We start from the raw sequence: 24,053 nt of genomic DNA on the forward strand, positions 1-24,053 counted from the left end.
ATTAATCATAATACTATGGTGATAATGAAATGCTCTCTTCTCTCTGTCATAAAATAAAAATAAGGAAATGATATTGTTGAAATTTAAAGCAAAAACCAAAGAAGAAGATAAAAAGAAAAAATAAGCAGAAGAAGTTTGAAAAGACATTAATAGAAAGAAATAAAACAAAGAAGTACTTTGTTTATACTCCTACAAAAACCTAAATGATAGGTTAAACAGAGAGACTACTCTTTTTTTAAACAGCGAAAGGATGGGATTAATCTCCTCTAAGCCAGGCAGAATAGATGAAAAATCTATTAATACTTAATTAACTAATTTTATTATAATTAAATTAACTTTTAAATCTTTTTTTATAAGTAGAATAATAACAAAAATTAAAGATTTAAGTTTTTTATTATAATGAAGGATTGAAATGATAAAATTTGGCAATTCTATTCATTTCATTGTTTTCATGTTTTAATTGAATTTAATTATTTGACAATTACTTGAATTATTAAATAGTTAAACAATAACTAACATTCTGGCATATGTAAAGATTATGTTTTAAAAGAGTTTTATCTACTGACATTTCTTTTTTTTTACTGTTTGAAGGAAGAATTGACAACTATATTCATAATAAGAAAACATCTATTTAAATAGATAATGTATGTCAGTTAAATTATAATTATAAATAAGTTAAAACATCTAGATGATACAATCCAGAATATTGATAATGTTAAAATGAGTCAATGATATATGTTGAATAATTATAAGAAAATGTGTTATTCATGAAAATGTACTATCTAATAATGTAATATATTTAATAGGTATGATAATAGATAATAAAAAGTAATTTTTCATTTTTTTAAAGTTTGTATCAATCAAAAATATTCAATAACTTTATTAATTTATGACTTAATTTTTATTCTTTAATGTCAAAAGTAATAAAAGAAATTATAAATTACATCAAATCACAAAACAATGAATTTAATTTGAACAATATTCATAAAATAATTATTTGTTTTGATGGTAAGTTAAGAAAATGTTCAATATTCTTCAATAAGAATGAAATAATTTTGTTTTTAAGAATAGAACGAGTCAAATATACATTATTCTTGAACTCAAGTTTCTATTTGATTGATAGTGTTTAAAAAAGTCTTTTGTTACTATTTTATAAAAAAACGTAACAAACTCAAGAAGAGAAATGATATAGAAAGTGATAAAAAGAGGTTAGAAAGTCATTGTAATAAAGTAATAAATAATAAACCAAAAACGAAAGAAAAATAGAAAAAAAAAACATATTTAAACATATTGTTCAGAACTGATTAATCATACAATGAAATTTCTTGTTTATGGAGGTAAAGGATGGATTGGAGGCATCATTATTAACATGTTAAAGAAAGATGGACATGAAGTATTTGTAGGTGAAGCTCGACTTGAAGAAAGAGAAAGAGTTTTGAAAGAAATTGAAGACTTTCAACCAGATAGAATTATTAATTGTGCAGGAAAAACAGGAAGACCAAATGTAGATTGGTGTGAAGACCATAAACAAGAAACAATTAGATCTAATGTACTTGGTACAATTAATTTAGTTGACTGTGCATATCTTCACCATATTCATGTAACTAATTTTGCAACAGGGTGTATTTATGAATATGATGAAAAACATCCAATGTATTCAGGAATTGGGTTTGTTGAAGAAGATGAACCAAATTTCAAAGGTAGTTTTTATTCATACACAAAAGGACTTGTAGAAAAGATATTAGTTAATTATCCTAACTTATTAAATTTACGGTTAAGAATGCCAATTTCAGATGATTTAAATCCACGTAGTTTTATTACTAAAATTCTTCATTATGCTAAAGTTGTAAATATTCCCAATTCAATGAGTGTTTTAACTGATCTTCTTCCAACTGCTATTGATATGTCTATCAAACAAACAACTGGACTATTAAACTTTGTTAATCCAGGAGCTATTTCACATAATGAAATTCTTGATTTATACAAACAATATATTGACCCAAAATATACATATGTCAACTTTTCATTAGAAGAACAATCCAAAATATTAAAAGCAGGAAGGTCAAACAATGAACTAAACACTGATAAGTTTTTACAAATGTATCCAAACATTCCCAATATCAAAGACTCTATAATTGGAGTATTTAAAAGAATGAAAGTTAATTTAGATAGAGAAAGAGAAAAGTAAAATCTAATTTTCATTTTTTTATTATAATTTCTGGTGGTTTTCTCTTCCAAACATTCATTTTATATTAATTTTTAATTATTGAATAGTTCATAAAGTTCAATTATGAAATATGATGTAATTGATGTTAAGTATTTTCCAAAAAAAAACAATAACACAAAGAATATTAATTCAAATTCTAATAAAAAGCATAATATCATTTATTAATAATATAAAGAAGTTTAAAAGTGAAATAAAGTACTTTTATATAAATTGTTGTTTTTTGCGAAAAAAAAGAAGAAAAAAAATGCAGTTATAAAAGATATTATTATGGTTTTATTTTTTTGTCGAATAATAAACTTTTTCTCTAGATTTTTTATTAATTTTCTAAATAAATAATATTTCGTACATAAAAACCAATTTTTTTAATTCTTGGAATATCTAAAAATTATTAGTGGTTTTCATCGTCATCATCTAATGTTGACATTTAGTGAACTAAAACGATCACCTGAATTTGTTAATGAAAATCCCATTGAACCATTTCATAGAACAGTTTCAAAACAAAAAAGGTCGTTTGATATAATTATTGATGATTCTTCTAGAACAGAGTTTTATCCTTTAAAAGCACCAGACAGTGAAAAAAGTATTATAAGTCATTCAGACTCAATTGTACAACAAGAATTTAAAATTCCACACCGGGTTAAAGGTTCATCAAAAAACTCATCACTTCCCAGTCATATGAATGAATGTTCTGTTCATAACTTATCTCTTGATTCAGTGTCATCTAGTACTACTAATTCATTAATAAAATCATGTGGTTCAACATCATCTCCTAAAACACTTTCAATATCCAATACAGATTCATTTACTTCAACACTTAAAACAACAGGAGGAACAGAAAGTCCAATATCAGATATAAAACCCACTTCTCGACCAATAAATGAAAAAGATGTTCGTAAAAAAAAGTTAAGAAGGTTTAGTGAAGATTTAGATGGAGAGAAAAGAGTTATTGTTAAAAAAACAAATTCTATTAATCCTATATTTTCTAAAGAGAAAATTAAAGGAATTAAAAGTGCTGATGATATTAAAAGAAAAATGAGAAAGAGTAATAGAAATGTATTTGGAGATAAAAGTTTATTAGTAGAAACTATTTTAGATATGATTAACCAAGAATGTGAAATTGAAGAAATTCGTACCTTTTTCTTTGAAAATGATTTTTGTTTAATTCAAGATGAAGCTAAATGTAATTATAATGATTTTAGAATGGTAGTTTGGGGATTTGATCAAAATATTAGAGAAATATTCAAAAAATTATGTTTTATTGCTTCACAAAAAAAGAATGGAGTTGGAATTTTAATGGAAATGTGTTTTAATCACAAACATTTATTATTACCATATTGTGAATCATTCATTAAAAATGTATTAAATCAATTTAAAATAGTATTTAATCCAAATGGTGATCCATTATATAATGAAAATGGTGAAATAGAAGAAATAAGTAAAGAAAAATTTATTGAAATGATTTTTGACCAACCAAAAGGAAAAAGGTATATTGATTCATTTATTTATTCATTCCCATTGTTCTTAACAAAAAAAGAACTTATTGATTTAATTATTAAACAACATAAAAGACTTAAAGATCTTATTCAGTTTCATCATTTAATGGAAGAAAAAGCTAATTTACTTCAAAAAGTAATTGAACAAACAGTTATTACAATTGTTCGTGTTATTGCTCTTGGTATTAAAGAAAAAAAATTACTTGAATGTTTTAATGATGAAATATATTCATTATCATTTATTAATCAAATCAAATTTCAACTTACAAAACAAACTTCAATTCAATTTCAAACAAAAGATGAATTAATATTATCAAAAGGATTTATTATAACAGGAAATAATCCTAAAACAAAATCAAAGAAAAAATTATTTGATATAACACATCTTGATATTAACAATTATCAAAAATTACCACCAAAAATATTAGCAAAACAACTCATTTTATTTGATTGGAGAATGACAGAAAATATTAATGTTAATAACATCATTAAATTAGATGAAAATGAAAATATTAATGAATGGATTCATCTCGTTAAAAGAATTACTAAAAAACTTATGAAGTTAATTACTAAAAAAAATGAAGTTAAATATATTTTAAAATTACTTGAAGAATTACTTGAACAAAATGATTTTAATTTTTTATTTACTTTTATCAGAGAATTAAGAAGTAAATTTAATGAATATCCTAAATTAGTTAAATTAGATAAAAAATATAAAAAACTTTATGATAAATTAAATTCATTATTTAGTTACGATAATAATTATTATGAATATAAAAGAATGTTTAATGAACTTCCTCAATTCTCTATAAAAATCCCTGTCATTGAAATTTGGAAACATGAAATGAAAATTCAATCAAGTATTACATTGTTCTTCGATAATAAATTAAATATGATCAAAATCATTGAAGTCGCTAAACTAATTCATCAAATAATCTCTCTTAAAATCATTCAATTAGATATTATTCCTATCCCAGAAATTCAATCATTTTTAATATTATAAATTAGTATATTAGCTGTGTATTTTTCTTTATCTTTTTTTATCCTTTAAAATAATTCAATTATCTTAAATTCTTATTCACTATTCCACTAAAACTTCTACATGTCTTTAATGTATCAATCATGGTTTGAACTATAAATCATTTTCTATACTTTTTAATCATTAAAATCAATAAATACAAACTTTCATTATTATGACTATAATTCTTCCATTTATCATGTAATTCTTGTACTTGTATTGTAGATATGGAATGATTTAATTGCTGTATTAAATTATCTCTTACTATCCATTCAATACAATACCATTTTACTATTTGTTCAACCATTTCACATTGATGGTGGTAATGTTGATACACTGATGAATCATTTCCAATTGGTAATTTAAGAATTCGACTCTTTGTGTTATTGACAGCTGTTTCCATAGAGTGATACATCTCTTCAAGACGTTCATTTAATGCATGTAATCCAATAATTTGTTCTTCTTTTTCATTAACTTCATTACTATCATTAAATCGCTGTACCCCTTCATTAATCATTTGACATAACACACCCCACCCTTTAATTTGTTTTTCAATCAAATCAACTGTTTTATTAATAATGGTTTGTTGTTCAGTGACTTTGCTCATTTCTTTTGTTTTCTTTTTTGTTTTAATTTATTAAAATTTATAATTAAAAATTATAACAAGGGTTGTTTTTTATTAATTCAATGCAATCAATTTTGTTCTTTTTTAATTCACTTAAAATGTTAAATTTTTTCTTTCTGGTTTATTTTCTTGTTGTTCTTCTTTGTCTTTTTGTTTCTTTTCATGTTTTTTATATTGTTTTGCTTTTTCTTTTTTAGCTTCTTTCTTCCTTAACTTCTCTAGACGTTCTTCTTGTTCTTTCTTTTCTTGCTTTTCTCGTTTCTCTTTCTTTTTAGCTTCTTCTCTTTCAGCTCGTTCTTTCTTGATTTCTTCTTGTCGTTCTATCTTCTTAATAAGGTATTTTGGAAGAATAGGCTTCTTTTCTTCTTCACGTTCTTTCTTAGTTTTTTTATGTTGTTTAACTAAGACTTTCTTTGGTTTCTCCTCTTTTGTTTTTTTTGATTGACGTGGTTTCTTTTCGGTTGGTGTTGTCTCTTCTGGATTTGTAGTTTCTAAGACTTGTTCAGTCTCTGCTGTTGTGTTGGTTTCTTCGCTCATTCTCTCGTATTTTCAGTCTTTTTGTTTTTCATTTTTCTTGTTTTTTTAAGAACTTCATTTCTCCAAAACGAAAAGCCATACTGCTGATATGCTCATCTTCTTTGACGAGATGAAACTAAGACACATTTAATCTCCGTTTTAGAAAAGAAAAACAAAACAGATGAAATTAGCTGTTTTAACAGTTACTATATTCATGACTTTAAGTTATGGTTTAAATATCACATTTAGTCAACGAACCAATTGTGATGGTCTTGAAAGTGGGTTTTATTGTGTTGACTCAACAACATATTATTGGTGTTATGGACAATCCAGATTTAAGCAAGCAACGTGTCCTAATGGTTTAGAATGCAAATGTGGTAAAACAATTTACAACCCATGCATGTGGCCGTTTCAAGGAAACACACCAGATTGTGATGGAAAACCAGGAAAGTATTTCAGTGGTACAACACCAGAAGAACCATCAGAAAGCTCAACAGTTAATCCTCCAGAAGATTCATCTTCAATTCCACCATCACCTGACTCATCTTCTACTCCTGTAAGTTCAAGTTCACATACTCCAGAACCATCAGAGTCATCTAGTCAACAAAAATCAGAGTCATCTACATCCCAATCATCTAACAATTCAGGAGATGATGACTATAATCCTGACTGGCCAGATGTTGAAAAAGGAGTATATTCCATGGCACCAAATACTCATCTTCCATTAGTACTAAAATTTGACAAAAACAAATGGAAAGAACAAATCAAAGAAGTTGTTTCAAATTCAAATTATAACAATGAAGCATTATATCAACCAGCAACATCAGACTATGCCTGTGCTCTTCACCCACCATCAAAATATGATAATAATCCAACACAAATATGGATTGGAAGACCAAGTCAATCAGTAACAATTTCATATACTCCAGGAGTAGCAATCCGATTACCAGACAAATATTATGGAATGTTTTTGGGATATGCCATGGATGCTTATGGATTAAATCCAGGAATGCTTATTGGACTTGGTGCAAAAGAATCATTTAGTTTTGCACGATATCAAGCAACTGATGATGGAAGTTATTTCATTGTTGCCAATGAAAATGAACACTATGACTGCTACTCATCATCACAAAGAGGACTTTGTCGTGATGGAAATTTAGATGGTCCATTCCAAGTTGAAACAGGAGGAATGTCAACTGATGTTGCAATATTACCAAATAGATTCTGGATTGGTGAATCAACTACACCAAAGTCTGAAAGAAAGATTAAATACATGTTTGATAATGAGGTTTTAACATATGCAGGATTTAGAGCATATCATGATTATTTCACATTAAATTATGGAAGGGCATTTGTATTAACTTCTTTAGATTTCCATTTCAGGCATAATTTAGTAATGAACATGAAGAAGGTTGGATTAAGAGACGCATTGTCTAAACGAACCAAACGAGAACAACGAGACTCTCTTGAATTTGCTACTGCTATGTATACATACAATAGAGGTGTTTTTGATACTCAACTAATCCAAATGCTAAATGGATGTAATGCAGATATGGATCCATGCACGGATTGTAAATTAGATGGATATGGAGGACATACCACTGACATTAGAATTGTTTGTAAAGCTGTTGATTCAGTTCCAAATAAAGAGGTGTATGATTATAATTTGAGTAAAGAAGATGTTGAATATTTCATTAGTACAATTCAATCAACATATCCATTTAATAACGTAGATTGGAAAACACTTAGAAGTGATGTTGACACTGCCTATGATTATCTAAAATCCCAAAGAAATAGTAATGCAATTTCTTTCAGATATGATTGGAGAACATTACTTGCCGTAATAAGAATGCATCTTCCACCTATTGAATATTTTGTTGGTGACCAAGTCAAAACATTCCAAGATTATTGGGGAGGTGTATTGAATGATGACCTAGGTCCATACCAATCAGTTTCTAATTTCCCATTTAAATTCTGTTCTACTTCTGGAGGAAGATCTAATTTATGTTCTTCTAAGTCACACAAACAAGTTCATTATTCAAAATAATTCACTATTGTTTATAATGTCTTTTTAATGTATTTTTAAAGAAACTCATAGAAAATTTTATTTAAAAATCAATCAATTATCCGTACTTTCCATTTTTAATAATTCTTGTTCAAATATATCGTCTTCATTGGTATGTTTTTCTTTAAGTTCCTCTTGTCTTTTTTGTTTAATTTCTTTCTTTATTTCTTTTTGAATATCTTTTGAAGAGAAATCTTCACTTGAATCGTCTTCTTCCATTTTAGTAGTAGGGCTATCGCCATTAATATCCTCCTCTTCTTTTTTCATTTCTTCTTCTCCTTGTTCTTTTTCTTCCTTGGTTTCTTCTGTTAATTGTTTTTTCGTTGAAGATTTGTCTTTCTTTTCTTTCTTTGTTTTTGGTTGTTTTTCTTTATTTAAAACATCATCAAGTCTCATAACAGTAATTTGTTTTCCATCAACAGTCGTATTAGCCAATTCTAATGCTTTTTCAACTGAAGCAAGTGAAGCAAATTCAACAACAGCAAAACCTCTTCTTTTATTTGTGTTTCTCCAAATTGGAATAGTAACCCGTAATACTTTACCACATTTTGCAAAAATTTTAACTAATGTACTTTCAGTAGTAATAGAAGAAACCTTACCGACAAAAATACAATACGAATTATTCATTTTCTTTTGAGTTGTTTTTGGCAAATGTTTATAATTTACTGTGTGTTAAGTTAAAATGTATTTTCTTGTTTAACAACTAAACAAACATTTCATTGGTTTTTTCTCTGCCATATTAACACGGATATATTGTTTATCAATAATTGACCCATCTCTAGAACATGCTCGTTCAGCTCCTTTTTTGTCTTCGAACTCAATGAAACAACACCCTTTTGATTGACCATTTGGATAATATTGCATCATCATACGAGATATTCTCCCACAGGTAATAAACTTTTCTCTAATTTCATTTTCCTTCATAGACTTAGGTAATTTACCAATAAACACCGATGTTTCTGGGTTATAGGGTTTTTGGCGTTCGTTATTAGTCATTGATTAGCTTTTTTCAGATTTTTGTTATTTTTGATTAAACACATCTTTTATTTATTAAATTAAAAAAACAAAATCAATGTAATATTCCAGAGAGTGAAGGCTGAAAGGATTGTGTTAAGTCAATAATTTTTTCTTCGGAGTTAAATGTTTCTATCTGACGATTCCGCCTTCTATCCATTATTTCAGATTCTAATCGATGTGATCGTGCTAATTGTTCTACTCCATTTTGTGAAGTTTGAGCAGAATAATATCGTTTAAAATCATAGTCATTTAATAAAGCACACTCTTTAATTTGTCTTTCATTTGATGGGATTGTTGAAAATTCCATAGTAAGAGGATAAAAAGGATGTTGTTCTACATTGGTTATTGGAGCAAATGAGCTATATGGTATAGAGTCAAATACATTAGACTGATGTTGTTCAAACATTCTATCTTGTTCTTTAAGAAGTATTGGTTCTCTAGTTGGGAGAGAAGGTGCCATTCTATTAATAATAGGTTGGTTCCATACATGAATTGGAATTTCACGAAAATCTGACTGATGTGGGGAATTGTTTAATTGATGAGAAGTTATTTGGTTGTTTTGGTCTTTTTGATTTTCTTCATCCTTTTTTTCTAGATGGCGTTGTTCAATTCCCTTACTTACAATATCATAGTCCATTCTAATTAAACACACTTTTCTTTCTCTTTTAGGACCAGTCAGTGGTTGTTCAAATTGTTCTTCAATAGTTGTCTCATTTTCGTATTTATCTTTAATGCTTTTTCCATTATTTCGTTTTATTTCAAACATATTAACAAGGCTTTGTGAATTTTGTTTTAATAGTTCATCAATTGCTTTCTTATAATCTGTATGCTCCTGACATATCCTCTGAGTTAAAGTAACATAAGACATTGAGTCATAGTCAAGAGATGGATATATATTCTTAAAAAATGAAGTAATTATATTGCATTTATTGGTTGGAAGTTCATCAACACATATTTGATCTACAACATTGAACCATTCTGGTCTTTTGTTAATGTCTTCAGTTGATTCAATAACTGCATATTTTGGAACAGAAAGAGGAAGAAAAAGAACTTTTCTCTCAAATGAATTCTTCCCTCCATCATTAAGAGACTGAAGATATTCTTTTACTTTCGAGTGGTCTCCAATCTTTGGATATTTAATCATTACTTTTGTATTTGTCATTTTTAATACATTAAATGGGAATAAAACACAATATTCAAATTCAGCCCACTTCACTTCATCTCTACATTTAAACACATGGCCTAAGTACGATTTAATATTTTCATAATGAGTATCATCTTTGCATTGTTGTATGACATAATCAATATATTCTAAAATATCGGCAGTTACAGCTGGATCTGACATTCAACGAGAACCTTTATTTATTTTTGTTTTTTTATTTTAGGTAAATATCCATTTTTATACTTATAGTAAAAAAACCTAAGTTTTTAATTATTCTTTTTTCACATCAAAATCATATTTTTGGAGCAAAAAAGGTTTTTCTTCAATTTTTTTGGAGTTTTAATAAAAGAAATGTTGTTTTGACGAATAACATTTTTTAACCTTTTTCATTGAAATACTTGACGATAACATTTAACTTTGCTTTCCTCATTTTTAGTGTTACCTCTATTTTTGATTTTTGGTTTCATCTTTATAGAATTTCTTCCTTCTTTTTAAAATTACGTAAAACATTATCTTTTTTTTCATTTTGTTAATAATGACATTTGGACGTCGTTCTTCTATGGTCAAACACACAAGTATATCTAAAATCGGCAAAGAGAATGCAAGGTGGTCTGCCAAATCTCCTAGAAGAAAAAGTATAACTCAAGAAATGTATAATGAAGAAATTCCTGAAGATGTATTAAATTTATTTAAAAGTTCAGTAGGTGCTGAAGAGTTAATTAATGCTGCTAAAATAGCTGGTGTTCGTTTTTTTTGTGATGAAAAACTCTTTGATGTGATAGAAAAAGAGTATATTAAGAATGCAGTCTGGAAAATGGAAAAAACACATAGAGATTTATTTAAAGTAGTAGTAACAGAATTATTTCAAGTTCATAGACGTTCACAACTATATAAAGTATTATTTCCATCATCAATCAAAACTCCATTAAATACAAGAAAATTTCTTCATACATTATTTGAAAATGTTACATTTATTTTTAACAATGAATCAGGTGAGATTAAGTTTACTGAAAATGGAAATTTAATTTCTATTTCTCCTTTTTGGCATTGGAACTTTGCATTAGATTTACATGAAGTTAGTATTTCTAGATTTATTATAGAATGTATTTCTTATATGACAGTTGATGATTTTTTAAATAAGTTAATTGATGTGTGTAAAGACTTAAATGAAAATATGTATATGCCTGAAACACAAAGAAAAACAAGAGTATTAAGACTTCAAAGTATTATTGTTTCTTGGATAAATTTAATGAAAGAAGAAATAATTCCTAATAATTCTGTTGTTGAAAAATTACTTAATTCATGTTTATTTAAAACCGATGTTATTAGTGAAAATATTCTAAAGAATATTAAAAAAGAAATCCAACCAACATCTGTCATAGATCCAATTTGCTTTCAACCACAACCAATTAAAAAATTTAATTGTAGACTTAAAATAGATAAGATTTATTGTGGAAAAGGAATTAAAAAAGTTCGAATTTATAAAGTTAAAAGTGATGTTGTTGCAAAACAAATTATAATGTTCAATCAAAGACTATGGAACACAGTCCATTTTTCTGAATTTTTTTATTCTAAAAATACTCCAACACTTGACAATTATGTCAACAAAATTCAATTTATCGAAAAGCTAACAAAAGCATCTTTAGAATATGATCCTTCTTCTAAAATGTTAAATTTTTATATTAAAGTTTCTTATCACTGTATGATTTTAGGTGATTTCAATTCAAGTTGTCTGATTTATTCTGTTCTTTCAATATTCTGTTCAGATATTAGAAATAAGAAAATATTTAACGTTTGCTACTTTTTTCTATTTAATATTCGACTTTTTTAATTCATATTATTCATCTAAATAGGAGTTAAAAAGTGAAACTAAAAAAAAATACCGTTCTTTAGAAAACGTTTATTCTATTAGCATGCAACATGCTAACTACCGCAATGCATATGCTGACCACCATGATCCAAAAATTCCTGTTCTTGCTTTATTACTTGGAGAAAATATCAGAAGTGACATGATGGAAACATATATTCAATCAAATCAATTAAATGTGTTAAAAATTAGAAAAGTGTCTGATGTTGTTGACATGTTATATAATGCCAAAGAAATAAGTTTTGTATTTTCAGAAATTCCAGAAGTTATGCAATATTTCCAGAACCTCATTGCTTTCTTCAAATGATTTCTTTTTAATGTTTAAAAGAGTTATATTATACAAAAATATCTTTGAAACCTATTCTGAAACATTTGTATTTTATAAAATAACAATAGAGAAATTCTAAGAACTTGTAATTCAAAAGAAATAAAATATGAATGTATTAAAGAAAGATAAAAAAGAGAATGATAAGAAAAAAGATGATAAAAAGAAAGACAAAAAGAAGAGTAAAACATTTCGCTTAATTCAAGAACGTGATATGACACCAGGAATTCAAGTATTAAAGACACCTCTTTCTGAAAAAGACGTTTTATATACTATTAAAATTGTCTTTGTTGGAGATCCATGTACATTAGATGATAGAAAAAAATTGTTATGGGGATATTATCATAACCACCAAAGCCAAGTTGTTAAAGAACTTGGAACAACTATGAAAGATGTTAGAATTGATGGGTTTGATGGAAGAATTAGTATGACATTATATGACAATAATATTAATCGAGCCACTTCATATTTTCCATTTAGTGGAGCACATGGAATATTCTTAGTATATAGAAATGATGATGATATGTCATTTAGACATGTATATAATTGGTTATCAGAAGCAAGAAGATTTTGTAATAAAGAAAATGTTTTTGCATATGTAATTGGTATATTTCCAAATGAAGAAAGTATTAACCAAATGTCACAAGAAAGAAAGGCAATTCTTCATTTAATGAAAATGAAAACATTTAATTATTGTCCAGGAAAAGAAAAATTATTTGATGAGTTTATTAATGAAATGGTTTGTTCAATAAGAAAAATTAACTTTAGAGATGATATTCTTGAAGTTCAATGGGAAAAAAGATTATTTGAATCAGGACAATACAAAAAACCAAAAAAAGGATTTATTCCTATTCAAAGTGAATTAGAAAGTAGTCAAAGAAAACAAATGGAAAAAGATCCATATCGTAGACTTATAAATCAAGAAATTGATAGAGGACTTACTTATACAATTAGACTTATTTTTTGTGGAGATGAAATTATACAAACACAAGCCAGAAGACTTGCAGTTGGATTATTAAATGGATTTGATCAACCAATTAAAAGTATTGATAATTTAGATAATCTTGCTACAACATATAGAGAAATTGATAATAAATTTTTAAAGGTTAGAGCAGTTGGATATGACCTTAATTATAAACGTGGATTACAATATTCACCTTTTGTTAATGCTTTAGGATCAGTTATATTTTTTGATTATACTAATGAAGATTCATTTAAACATTTACCAATTTGGGTAAAAGAAAGTTACAAAGGAAATCTAAGTGAAATGTTACTATTCATTTGTGGATTAAATAAAACGTCAAATAAAAGAAAAATATCAGAAACGGAAGTTATAAAATATCTAGATAGTTTTCCTCCTCAAAGAAAACCAGTACATTGTGACTTTGAAGAAAAGGATATCAAAGAATTTGTACAAACATTTAAGAATTACGTTAATACTATCAGAAGAAAGGTATTTAAGAAAGGTTATCTTACAATGGTAGAAAGAGAAATGGTTGCTAAAGAACGACTAGGAACAATTGAAAGTTCAGAAATGATGGAAAGCTCTAAATTAACACCAAAAAACTTTAAAGAAGATGAAAAGGATGAAGGGTGTAACATTCAATAATCCAATAATTTTGAAAACAAATTATTTACTAGTTATAAAAGAATGATAAATAAAAGAGAAAAGAAGAAGATAGAATTAAATATGAAATAAAGAAAAATTCAAATGAATTTGAAAAAGATAATTTTTAGATCATAATTTGAACTTATAAAGTTAATTCAATCGGAAAATAAATATCATGAGAATAGGATATTTACTTTTATTTATATTATTAGTTTATGGAAAATTACCAAATAAATGGGCATACAATTATCCAACAAATAGATATTATCAATTAGATAAAGGAACATGTTGGGCATTTGGTATTATTGGAATGTTAGAACATTCATATCGTGAAAATGGAATTAAGAAAGGGTTTTTAAAAGAAGATGAATTTGTTAGATTAAATGTTCAATCATTTGGAATATTAATGGTAGATGCATGTAAAAAATATCCAAGTGTTTGTAATACACCAGGTGATGACGTTATTTTTGGTTCAACTGAAGGAGGAGAAATTAATTGGTTTTATTCATTCCCATTTTTATATGATAAAATACTTCCATCAGCTGTTTGTCCTTATACTGCAACTGTTGATACTCAATTTGAATGTAATGGAATGGATGAAGCATTAAAAACTAATCCAATTAAATTTAATATTACTGAAATGTTAACTACATATAATGAAGAACAAACTAAAGAATTATTATTAAAAGTTAAAATTCCAATTGGTTTTGGTGCATTAATTCATGACGCTAAATATTATCTTCCATGTACTGAAGAATATAAAAATTTCTGTGATGAAAGTGTTTATAATGTTATTGAATGTCCAGAAAATATGAAATATTTAGCTGAAAAATGTGCATATATAGTTATGCCAATGTATAGCACTGATGGAGAATTTAATTATCATAATGAAATTGAACCAGAAGGTGGACATGCTATGGTTACAATTGGATATAATGATGAATATGTCACTCATGAAGGATGTAAAGGTGGATTTATTTTAAAAAATTCATGGAATGATACTGTTTATGGACCATCTATTGCTAATACTGCAAGAGGAGTAAGAGGATCTCATAGTGTTAAATATTTCATGAACCAATTAACTGCTGAAGAAGAACGTAAAGTTTGTCCAAATGCACAAGACCCAATGAATTGGTATGTTTGTGATGATGCGTGTGTTACAAATGAAGAACTTCATAAAACCATTGTTAATGAATTATACCAAGCATATAAATTACAATGTGTTAATCCAGAAGAACATTTTTGTGAGACTGGATATGACTATTATTTAACTGAATTAAAAGCTGACTCTAAAAGTCCTATGAATCATTATTACATTGCTACATTTACCAAATATGACTCTACTGGAAAGAAAGTTGATACTATTACTTTACCATCATTACCTACTTCAATTATTGGTATGATCTTTACTCCAGTTGAAGAACAATTGATTAAACTTCATGATAGTGAAGAATTTTGTGGACATTACATGTTCCCATATTGTATCCTCAATAAACATTTACCATTCTGGGGAGGGTATGTTGGAAGTCATTTTGAAATTGAATGGGATGACAGAAGTTATTTAATTAATAAAGATAAATATCCTGAATTCGATTATAAATTTATTGAAGAATCTACATTCCACCAAAACTTAAATTTAGTCGACCAAAAGGCTGGTGTTCCATTCTTGAATGAAAGAATTTAACTCAATTTTATTATAATCTCTTTATGGTTTTTTTTTTATTAACAAGTTATTTTATATAAAGAATATTTAGCAATCAAAAAGATTTAAATTATTTCTTAACTCTGAATTTGCATTGTTGAGTAAGTTTTAATTTACCACCAGTTGGTTGTCCAAGTGGTTGTCCACATTTTTGACATAAAATTTGTCTATGGGCATGTGAGAAAGTAGTAGTAGTAGCACTACATTTTGGACATTTAATTTCAAGGAAGTAACTATTTGGAGTTGGGACTAATCTCTTCATTTTGTGTGCCTTAGCTTCAGAGGCAGCAGTTGGATTCAAAAGGTCAACTTCGATCAAAGGCTATAAAGTGATAAGTCAACTTTTTCTAAGAATAACCCTTATTAAATATAAATGTATTAGCAATAAAAATCACAAGTACAACATAAATTAATGCTGAAAGACAAACCATAACTTCGATTAACCAGGATCTTAGTTTTAGTGAAAGGGTTTTTCTTTTAGTTATTTTTGTTAATTTGTTAATGGTTTTATATTTTTCTTTATTTTACTTATTTTTTTTTTTGTTATTTCAACTAGAACTTTAAAATAAAAGTTTGATGTAACATGATTTATTATAAAGAAAATAAATGAAACTATAAGTAACTATAGTTAAAAGAGTAAAAAAATATAAAAAGTAAATAATAAAACAAAAAATAGTAAAAAAAACTATGGATGAAGATAAAGATTTTTTTCTCTTTTCAAGAAAGAATTTGATCAAAACCTGATAGAATAGGAAAAATGAAGACTATGAAATTAGGGAGTGGAACTGTAAAAAAGAAGAGAAACTTAACTTAAAGAGAGATGGAAAAAAAGATAGACGAAAAGAAAGTAAAATCACAACTACGACTTGTTGTCCCATGGAAGCGACAACTAGGATTGAAAGTGGATCAAACAAAAATGAGTTGTTTAAATAAAGTTGGGAGTTGTAAAGAGGGGCTTTCAAATAAGAAAGTATTAAGAATTGGAATGAGACCATTAAAGACTATTCCATTAAAGTCATTGAGCCCTGTTGAAAGAAAAAAGAAAGCAGCAAAGAAGAGGAAAGTTAAACTTCAAATGGCTCAAGGTAATAACAATGGAAATCATTTTAATAATGAAAATAAAATTTTACTTCCAAAATTACAAGATTCAAACAAAGTTGATAGTCAAATAGAGCATCCTGTTGCTTTAAAACCAATCAATAATAATAAAGATAACACTATTCTTCCATCTTTTTCTTTAAGAACTGAACATTTAAAAGAGGAAAAACCAAATATTCCAATTGACTTACCACAACTCAAAGAAGTTAATAAAACTAAAGAAATAGTTGAATTAAAAAAAGATAATACAAAAGATAAATTAAACCAATGTTTTGTTAATAAAAGTCATTTAATAGAATTACCGTTACAACATTTACCACCACCAATTATTAAAACAAAGAAAGAGTTATTTGAACCAAAAGAAATCAAAAAAGATATATTAAAAAAGAAAGAAGGAATTTCTATAAAGAAGAAAAAAGAAAAAAAATTAGTTACTCCTAAGAAAAGAGGGAGAAAACCAAAACCAAAGTATAGTCTTTCTAATGAAAAGAAAGACCGTGTTAAACAAACAATGTCATTTATTCTTAAATCAATAAATAGAGAAAATAAAAAAAGAAGTAATAAAAATAATGAAGAGAAGAAACCAAAAAGAGAAGAAGAGAAAATACTTAAGAAGAAAGGTAAGTTTAATAATAATATTATTGGAATAGAGAAAGTTAAAGAAATGGTTAAAGAATGTACTTTGTAATTATTTACTTTTAAAAATGAATATTTCATGATATAAAAAATCAATAATTGTTTTATTTGTTTCTTATAGAAATAAAGGATCTAAATTAGTTCAACAGAAATAAGTTAACCTTCATTTTGATTCAAATTGAATGTTATTATATTTTTATTCCACTCCTAAATAACATTACAGCTTTATAATTTGATATAAAATAAATAAAATTACCTTCTATGTGAGTTACAAACGCACTAAATTGATTTCCTACAATACAATGCCATGTTGGACCATAAAATGAATCAAAAGATGTTTTCATAAATTCTGCTATTGATTGATCAGTTGAATTAAGTTGATATGCATCAAAGAACATAGAAAGAGCTTTCATTTTCATTGTTTCATTCATATCAATAGCTTTAATAACAACATGTTGCATGGAAAAAAAAAGGTTAATTTATTAATTAAGAGTTTTAAATGAAGAAGTAAAAAAAACCAGAGTTTTTAAAGTACTTTTTAATAAAATTGAATGACTAATAAACGGGTGATTTTGGAATATGTATTACACCCAGGCTTACTTTGATTTATTCCAGTTAGTTCTAAATGAGTTGGAGCATTTATATATGCTTCATTTAGTTTAAAGAATGTATAAGCTGACTCTCCTTCATTTAATTGGGGTTTCCAAAATCCAAAAGCATGAGCTACGCAGAAAATATAATCATTTAATGGATTAGAATTAGTTGGTAGTATTTCCAGAGTATCCATAATTTTAATTTGGTTTAAAACTCTTTGGGGAGTTGGAACTTTCATCCATTTTGTTGGTGGGATTGAATCACTTAGTAATGAGAAAATAAAATGATAAGGATCAACACAATAATTATGCTTTGTTGTATACCCTTCTTGAGATGGATTTTGAGCATGTTTTATTGTTAATTTTTGATAACATCCATAAATATGGTTATAGTTATTAATTATAACTATAGCAATATCTTTTCTTCCTTCAATACTTTTTACAAAACTTAATCGAGTCATTTCCATAATATCAGAGTCAAAAATAATTTCATAATTATCAAGACCAACAAATTGTTTTAATTTATTAATTTGAGTATTAATGAATGTCATTGTTAAATTTGTTGAATAAGAAGTTTTAAGACTTTTTATAAGATTTTATGATAAGGTGAAAAAAAAAAGAACGAAGATTATATTTTCAGAAACAGAATAAATTATATTATTATAAACAACTCAATACCAAAAATCTTGAGCACTCAGCTTTACTTTGTAATGACTCTCCTTTAAATGGATTTACAAAGCCTTGATCAAAGTTATAAAGATTTTTTGCACAAAAATTGAAAGATATCATTCCGTTTGTATCCATCCAGAAAGCAGAATAACAGTTGATTAAAGTTGGATTTTCTTCTGTGAATAAAGAAACACTTTTCTTTTCTTGAGTTTTTCTTTCAAAGATTTTAGATTCATTAATTTTGTTTTCAATAGCAAAAATGAAAAAATCATTTGATTCTGCATGAATAGGATTTTTTGAAGAGGATGGAATAATGGCATCACTTTGGTAAAACCCAATGAAACCATTTTCTGTTTTAAAAACAAAGATCAATTTTTCTTTGTAAACAATTCTTGAACGTAATTCTCTTGGATCAAATCCATGTTGTTTAGAGTCATAAAGAATGTGAAAAGATTCTCTTCCAAGTTTAAACAGAAGGAAATTAAGTGTACCATTTATTGGTTCTTCTTCTTCTATAATTTTTGTTTCTTCTCTAATTTCATTGTGCCTTCTAGCACTTCTTGGTGTTGCAAATGATTTTAATCTTTTTATTGGACTAGAGGCAACACGAACAAGTTTATCACCAAAAGATACTCTAGGTTTAATATCCATAGGTTTAGAAGAAGTAATTTCTTCTGGTATTTCAAGTGTACTATCTTCATCACTTGATTCTGCTTTATAAAAGGAAGAAGAATATTTATTTAGTTCATAAGAAGATTGTATCCTAACAAAGGGTGAATTAAATAATCTTTCTGGATTACTATCAAGTGATCCAGTGAGTGGTCTTTTAACTGAGCTATGAGAAGTATTATTTCCCATAATAAGTCATTTGTTTTTATTTAATCTGACTTTAAATAGTACTAGTGTAAATGTAGTTAGTGTACATAATAAACTATATTTAGTAGTTTTCAAGTATTTGTTTTTTGAATTTTTATCTAAATATTTTTACTGCCCAACGGTAGAAGTTGAATTAATGACTGAAAAAACCACTTTTACTTGAGTTATTTATAAAAATTTCTTGTTTATCTTTTGATTACTTTTTCCTTCTTATAAGTACAAAAAATGGTGTTCTATTAAAATGTTTTGTTTGGTATTAATTATAGAATGATTGACAACCTAAAAATGAGAACTGACAGCAACCCCTTATATCTTTCAGATTAACATATCTGCGTTATACTTTTTTGCTTGGCGTTTACAGTATTAAAAGTAATTTCAAAAAATAAAAAATCTTTTTTATTCTTTATGGAGGAAATAGAACAAATCTTTACTTAAAGTTCTTCAAATATTTAAAAACATTAAAAAATAAATTGACCCCACAACTACCAGAAAATTAAATTGAGATTGTGTAAATTAACAACTTTTTTTGTTTTTTTTAAAAAAAAAAACAAAAAATGAGTTGAAAACGTCAAAAATAACAAAATAATTCTTATCGTCAAAAAAGAAAAAAAAAAAAATAATTATTATAAAAGTTATCAGTCATAACTTAAAATACTTAATGGAACGAAAACAAAAACAGATAGTCAGATCTAAAACGTATCTTAATTTAAATAAGGCAATCACAAAAACAAATGAAGTATCTCAAAATCCTGTTGATTATAGGGAAAAAATACCACAACTCTCAAGAATAAAAAAGAATAATTTAAATGGTTATAGAAGAAAGTCAATCGGAGAAACCTATTCAAATAATAGAATTTCTGATTCTATTCAAGAATTTCATAGACCAAAACATTTTACACCAATCTCAATTACAAAAATCGATCATTCTCTTTGAATAAATTTATGTTATTTATAAGTAATTTTGTGTTATTAATTTTTTCATATCTTATAATTAATGAATCTTAAAAAGTCTTTTTCTTATGAATAAATAAGAATACCATCTTTCATTTTGGTAAGAAACTAAACATTAAAAAATGCAATGCAAAGTGCAAATAAAAATTATATAAAAAGGTATAGTTGAGGTGTTTTTAATAAAAAGTCTTATTTTTTATATATTTAATGATAAGTACATTTGTTAAAAAAGTAATAACTCAAATTATAAAGAAAATTATGTTGATAAAATATGTTAATAATAAAATTCTTGTTAATGAGACTAGAAAAAGTCAAATAGTCCTCATGGCATGGAGTAGGACAAATTTAAAAGAAAACAAAAAACCGAATTAACATTCCTAAATAAATGAAAGAACTTTTGGCTTAAAAATAATCAGGGTTTTATTATCATCTTTTTAAGATTATTTTTTTTCAATACACGTTAAATTTACGTATAATTCATAAAAAATAAATAAGATATTACTTTTTCATATTTTCATTGTTTCAGTTTGATGAGGAAATTGAAGGTTTCTATTTTTTTCAAGACAAATTGTAACCACATGGTAAAAAATAAAAAAAAAATTTAATAATATGGTATATCAAATTTAATATTGTCACAGAAACTGTTTTAGTTGAAAAGGTCATTGCAGCAGAATTTACAAAAATAAACAATGAAAATCATCAGATGATCACACAAAATGCTTTGGAGTAGAACTAAAAGTGTAATAAACAAAACTATATATAATAATAAAAATGAGCCACAAAAAAGAAATTTCTAAAAAGGGAAGATTAAAAACAAAAAAGTGAGTGTCTGAAAGTGTCTGATAAGAAGAGAGATGGATCTTTCAAGAAGAATAGACAATGATAAATATATAAAGGAACAAAAAAAGATATTTACCAGATTCATTTAACTCTACCTCATGGAAAATAACGACAATTATCAATTATCAACTTGGAATTCATTATGGAGATATATTGGTATTGAAAAACATGCTACTTATGGTTTTTATTGGATGCTTGGTGCTGCTAAAGTCAGTGATTATAAAGATTGGTGTCTTTATTGGTTAGGTCTTAATGATCAAAAACCTCCAATTATTGGTGAAAGTCCAGAAGATTTTTATGTTAGAAAGATTTATTCTACTTCATACGATTGTTTTAATAGACCTATTTGTGGTCCTCCTGAAAATCACATTATTATTGGTTTACGAGAAGAAGTACCTATTGAAAATGCAAAACACCTTGTATTAAAAGAGGGAAAAGTTAGAGAGGCTATTAATTTTGGTTCATATAATTATCTTGGATTTGGTGGTAGACATCCAATTGTTACAAAAGAAGTTGCTGATTGTTTAAAAAATAAAGGAAGTAGTTGTAATGGATTTGCTGCTGAAAGAGGTATTTCTGAAGAACAGAAAAAATTAGAAGGTATGTTGGCTGAATTTTTACATAAGGAAGCTGCTGTTGTTGTACCAATGGGATTTGCTACTAATTCTACATTAATTCCTATTTTAGTAGGAAAAGGAGATGTTGTTTTTTCTGATGCATTAAATCATTCTTCTATTATCACTGGTATTAAATCTGCTAATGCTGAAGTTAGAGTATTTAAACATAATGACATGACTGATTTTAAAGCTAAATTAGAAGACTTAAAAATTCATGGAATGAAAAATGGACAACAACCAAAGAAAGTTATGGTTGTTGTTGAAGGTTTATATTCAATGGAAGGTGAGTTTTGTCCTTTAAAAGAAATTATTGCATTAAAAAAAGCTTATGGATTCTATTTATATATTGATGAAGCACATTCTATTGGTGCATTAGGTTCTACTGGAAGAGGTATTGTTGAACATCTTGGATGTAATTTTGATGATGTAGATATTTTAATGGGTACATTCTCAAAGTCTTTTGCAGCAGCTGGAGGATATATTGCCTCTGATAAAAGTACAATTCAATTATTAAAATCTAATTGTTATTCATATGTTTATGGATCTCCAATGTCACCAGTTGTTGCTCAACAAATTATTTCATCATTAAATATGATGAAAACAGAAGAAGGACAAAAAAGAATTGCACAATTAAGAAAATCTTCAATTAATTTTAGAAGAAGACTTATTGAAGCAGGATGTCATGTTCTTGGTGATACTGATTCACCAGTTATTCCAGTTATGTTATACCATGCAGGGAAAGTTAAGGATGTTTCTCGTGGATATCTTAAAAGAGGTATTGCTGTTGTTGGAGTTGGTGCTCCTGCATGTCCAATTACTGCATGTCGTGTAAGGTTTTGTATTTCTGCAGCACATACTGATGAAGATATAGAAAAAGCTTTTAAAGCAACTATTGAATGTTTGACTGAAACTGATTGTATTTTTAAAGATGCAGATTGTGGAAACATCATTTACAGACCACCTAAAGTAGATCTTGCTGAACTTGAGGCATTACCAAAAGAACCAAGAAAAATGACACCTCTTAGTGAAAATTCAGATAATAGAAAAATACTTCCTGAACCAGTCTCACCAATTGGACTAGAACTTAGCTCCTATGATATTCATGGGTTTAATAAAGATACAGAAAGAACAGAACAACTGGTTAATATTATTATGAATTATGGGTGTGGTTCTTGTGGACCAAGAGGTTTTTATGGAGGAACTTTAGAACACTTAAAAATTGAGGATAAGTTAATGAAATTCTTTAATACTAATGATGCATTAGTTTATAGTTATGGAAATAATGTAATTACTTCTATTATTCCAGTTTATGGAGGTGTTGGTGATGTTATTATTGTTGATGAATGTTGTAATTATCCAATTCAATTAGGATGTAGATTAGCAAAGAAAGCAAAAATTATTAAATTTAAACACAATGATATTGAAGACTTAAAAAAACAAGTTGCAGAGGCTAAAAAAACATTAGTATTTCCAAATAAAATTTCCATAGTTACTGAAGGAGTTTTTCAATGTGACTATTCTATTTCCCCATTGAAAGAAATTTCTGAATTAAGGTCTAATAATGTACTTCTTATTGTTGATGATTCACTTGGTGTTGGAGCTATTGGAGCCACTTTAAAAGGATCAATGGAATATGCAGGATTAACTATGAATGATATTGATATTCTTAGTGGATCTTTGGAATTTGTGTGTGATACAATTGGAGGATTTGTTGTTGGGAAGTACTCTGTTATTGATAAACAAAGGTTGTTTGGAGCTGGGTATATATTTTCTGCTTCTGCCCCAACATTTAGTTGTACTGCAGCTTGTATTGCGCTTGATGCTTTTGAGAAAAATGGTGTTGATATGGGTATTAAAATAAGAGAACAAAGAAATAAGTTCAATCAATTAATGCAAGAAAAAGCACAAAACATTCAAATTATAGGAAATGATTCCACCCCATATGTCTTATTGAACTGTGAAGGAAAAAATGAAGAAATTGTGAAAGACTTAAGAGAAAAAGGATATTTTGTTGTTCTTCAACAACATTTAGATGAAGACTGGTGTCAAAACAAATATATTAGGTTATGTATTGGTAAAGATTTTACTCAAGACAAAATGATAGAATTTATTAATATTCTTTCCAATTATTAAGGAAAATGATACAA

At 26.8% G+C, this 24,053-nt stretch overlaps 16 protein-coding genes across 16 annotated transcripts, besides 1 other annotated feature; 8 read left to right on the top strand and 8 right to left on the bottom strand.

Annotated features, from left to right (window-relative positions):
• Positions 1–319: part of a repeat region that runs on past the window's edge.
• A 996-nt stretch (positions 320–1,315) lies between these two features.
• EHI_152130 (uncharacterized protein) lies at positions 1,316–2,188 on the top strand (the record flags this gene model as incomplete). Its single annotated transcript, XM_650718.1, has 1 exon — positions 1,316–2,188. The coding sequence occupies one exon, from the start codon at positions 1,316–1,318 to the stop codon at positions 2,186–2,188; it is 873 nt and encodes a 290-aa protein (XP_655810.1).
• Positions 2,189–2,641: 453 nt separating this feature from the next.
• EHI_152140 (uncharacterized protein) lies at positions 2,642–4,723 on the top strand (the record flags this gene model as incomplete). The annotated part of the gene is made up of 1 exon (XM_650717.2): positions 2,642–4,723. The coding sequence occupies one exon, from the start codon at positions 2,642–2,644 to the stop codon at positions 4,721–4,723; it is 2,082 nt and encodes a 693-aa protein (XP_655809.2).
• Positions 4,724–4,781: 58 nt separating this feature from the next.
• On the bottom strand, positions 4,782–5,345 carry EHI_152150 (uncharacterized protein; the record flags this gene model as incomplete). The annotated part of the gene is made up of 2 exons (XM_650715.2): positions 4,782–4,852; positions 4,904–5,345. The coding sequence occupies 2 exons, from the start codon at positions 5,343–5,345 to the stop codon at positions 4,782–4,784; spliced, it is 513 nt and encodes a 170-aa protein (XP_655807.2).
• A 111-nt stretch (positions 5,346–5,456) lies between these two features.
• EHI_152160 (uncharacterized protein) lies at positions 5,457–5,900 on the bottom strand (the record flags this gene model as incomplete). Its single annotated transcript, XM_650714.1, has 1 exon — positions 5,457–5,900. The coding sequence occupies one exon, from the start codon at positions 5,898–5,900 to the stop codon at positions 5,457–5,459; it is 444 nt and encodes a 147-aa protein (XP_655806.1).
• A 160-nt stretch (positions 5,901–6,060) lies between these two features.
• EHI_152170 (chitinase Jessie 3, putative) lies at positions 6,061–7,926 on the top strand (the record flags this gene model as incomplete). The annotated part of the gene is made up of 1 exon (XM_652242.2): positions 6,061–7,926. One exon carries the CDS (start codon positions 6,061–6,063, stop codon positions 7,924–7,926), a length of 1,866 nt encoding a protein of 621 aa, XP_657334.2.
• Positions 7,927–7,998: 72 nt separating this feature from the next.
• Positions 7,999–8,940, bottom strand: EHI_152180 (RNA recognition motif domain containing protein; the record flags this gene model as incomplete). Its single annotated transcript, XM_650711.1, has 2 exons — positions 7,999–8,609; positions 8,658–8,940. The coding sequence occupies 2 exons, from the start codon at positions 8,938–8,940 to the stop codon at positions 7,999–8,001; spliced, it is 894 nt and encodes a 297-aa protein (XP_655803.1).
• A 73-nt stretch (positions 8,941–9,013) lies between these two features.
• On the bottom strand, positions 9,014–10,306 carry EHI_152190 (uncharacterized protein; the record flags this gene model as incomplete). Its single annotated transcript, XM_650710.1, has 1 exon — positions 9,014–10,306. One exon carries the CDS (start codon positions 10,304–10,306, stop codon positions 9,014–9,016), a length of 1,293 nt encoding a protein of 430 aa, XP_655802.1.
• Positions 10,307–10,658: 352 nt separating this feature from the next.
• On the top strand, positions 10,659–12,297 carry EHI_152200 (uncharacterized protein; the record flags this gene model as incomplete). The annotated part of the gene is made up of 2 exons (XM_650709.2): positions 10,659–11,915; positions 11,977–12,297. The coding sequence occupies 2 exons, from the start codon at positions 10,659–10,661 to the stop codon at positions 12,295–12,297; spliced, it is 1,578 nt and encodes a 525-aa protein (XP_655801.2).
• A 127-nt stretch (positions 12,298–12,424) lies between these two features.
• Positions 12,425–13,937, top strand: EHI_152210 (uncharacterized protein; the record flags this gene model as incomplete). The annotated part of the gene is made up of 1 exon (XM_651801.2): positions 12,425–13,937. The coding sequence occupies one exon, from the start codon at positions 12,425–12,427 to the stop codon at positions 13,922–13,924; it is 1,500 nt and encodes a 499-aa protein (XP_656893.2). The 3' UTR covers positions 13,925–13,937.
• Positions 13,938–14,099: 162 nt separating this feature from the next.
• On the top strand, positions 14,100–15,608 carry EHI_152220 (uncharacterized protein; the record flags this gene model as incomplete). Its single annotated transcript, XM_650708.1, has 1 exon — positions 14,100–15,608. One exon carries the CDS (start codon positions 14,100–14,102, stop codon positions 15,606–15,608), a length of 1,509 nt encoding a protein of 502 aa, XP_655800.1.
• An 88-nt stretch (positions 15,609–15,696) lies between these two features.
• On the bottom strand, positions 15,697–16,057 carry EHI_152230 (40S ribosomal protein S27, putative; the record flags this gene model as incomplete). Its single annotated transcript, XM_651896.2, has 2 exons — positions 15,697–15,948; positions 16,022–16,057. 2 exons carry the CDS (start codon positions 16,055–16,057, stop codon positions 15,697–15,699), a joined length of 288 nt encoding a protein of 95 aa, XP_656988.2.
• A 389-nt stretch (positions 16,058–16,446) lies between these two features.
• On the top strand, positions 16,447–17,412 carry EHI_152240 (uncharacterized protein; the record flags this gene model as incomplete). Its single annotated transcript, XM_651895.1, has 1 exon — positions 16,447–17,412. One exon carries the CDS (start codon positions 16,447–16,449, stop codon positions 17,410–17,412), a length of 966 nt encoding a protein of 321 aa, XP_656987.1.
• Positions 17,413–17,548: 136 nt separating this feature from the next.
• On the bottom strand, positions 17,549–17,821 carry EHI_152250 (dynein light chain 1,cytoplasmic, putative; the record flags this gene model as incomplete). Its single annotated transcript, XM_651894.1, has 1 exon — positions 17,549–17,821. One exon carries the CDS (start codon positions 17,819–17,821, stop codon positions 17,549–17,551), a length of 273 nt encoding a protein of 90 aa, XP_656986.1.
• Positions 17,822–17,898: 77 nt separating this feature from the next.
• EHI_152260 (uncharacterized protein) lies at positions 17,899–18,504 on the bottom strand (the record flags this gene model as incomplete). The annotated part of the gene is made up of 1 exon (XM_651893.1): positions 17,899–18,504. The coding sequence occupies one exon, from the start codon at positions 18,502–18,504 to the stop codon at positions 17,899–17,901; it is 606 nt and encodes a 201-aa protein (XP_656985.1).
• Positions 18,505–18,613: 109 nt separating this feature from the next.
• EHI_152270 (uncharacterized protein) lies at positions 18,614–19,480 on the bottom strand (the record flags this gene model as incomplete). Its single annotated transcript, XM_651892.1, has 1 exon — positions 18,614–19,480. One exon carries the CDS (start codon positions 19,478–19,480, stop codon positions 18,614–18,616), a length of 867 nt encoding a protein of 288 aa, XP_656984.1.
• A 1,907-nt stretch (positions 19,481–21,387) lies between these two features.
• Positions 21,388–24,039, top strand: EHI_152280 (serine palmitoyltransferase, putative; the record flags this gene model as incomplete). The annotated part of the gene is made up of 1 exon (XM_651890.1): positions 21,388–24,039. One exon carries the CDS (start codon positions 21,388–21,390, stop codon positions 24,037–24,039), a length of 2,652 nt encoding a protein of 883 aa, XP_656982.1.
• Between the last annotated feature and the right edge of the window lie 14 nt (positions 24,040–24,053).

This window comes from Entamoeba histolytica, genomic scaffold (genome assembly GCF_000208925.1).
Source record: "Entamoeba histolytica HM-1:IMSS scf_1104750518587 genomic scaffold, whole genome shotgun sequence".
Taxonomy (NCBI): Eukaryota; Evosea; order Mastigamoebida; family Endamoebidae; genus Entamoeba; species Entamoeba histolytica.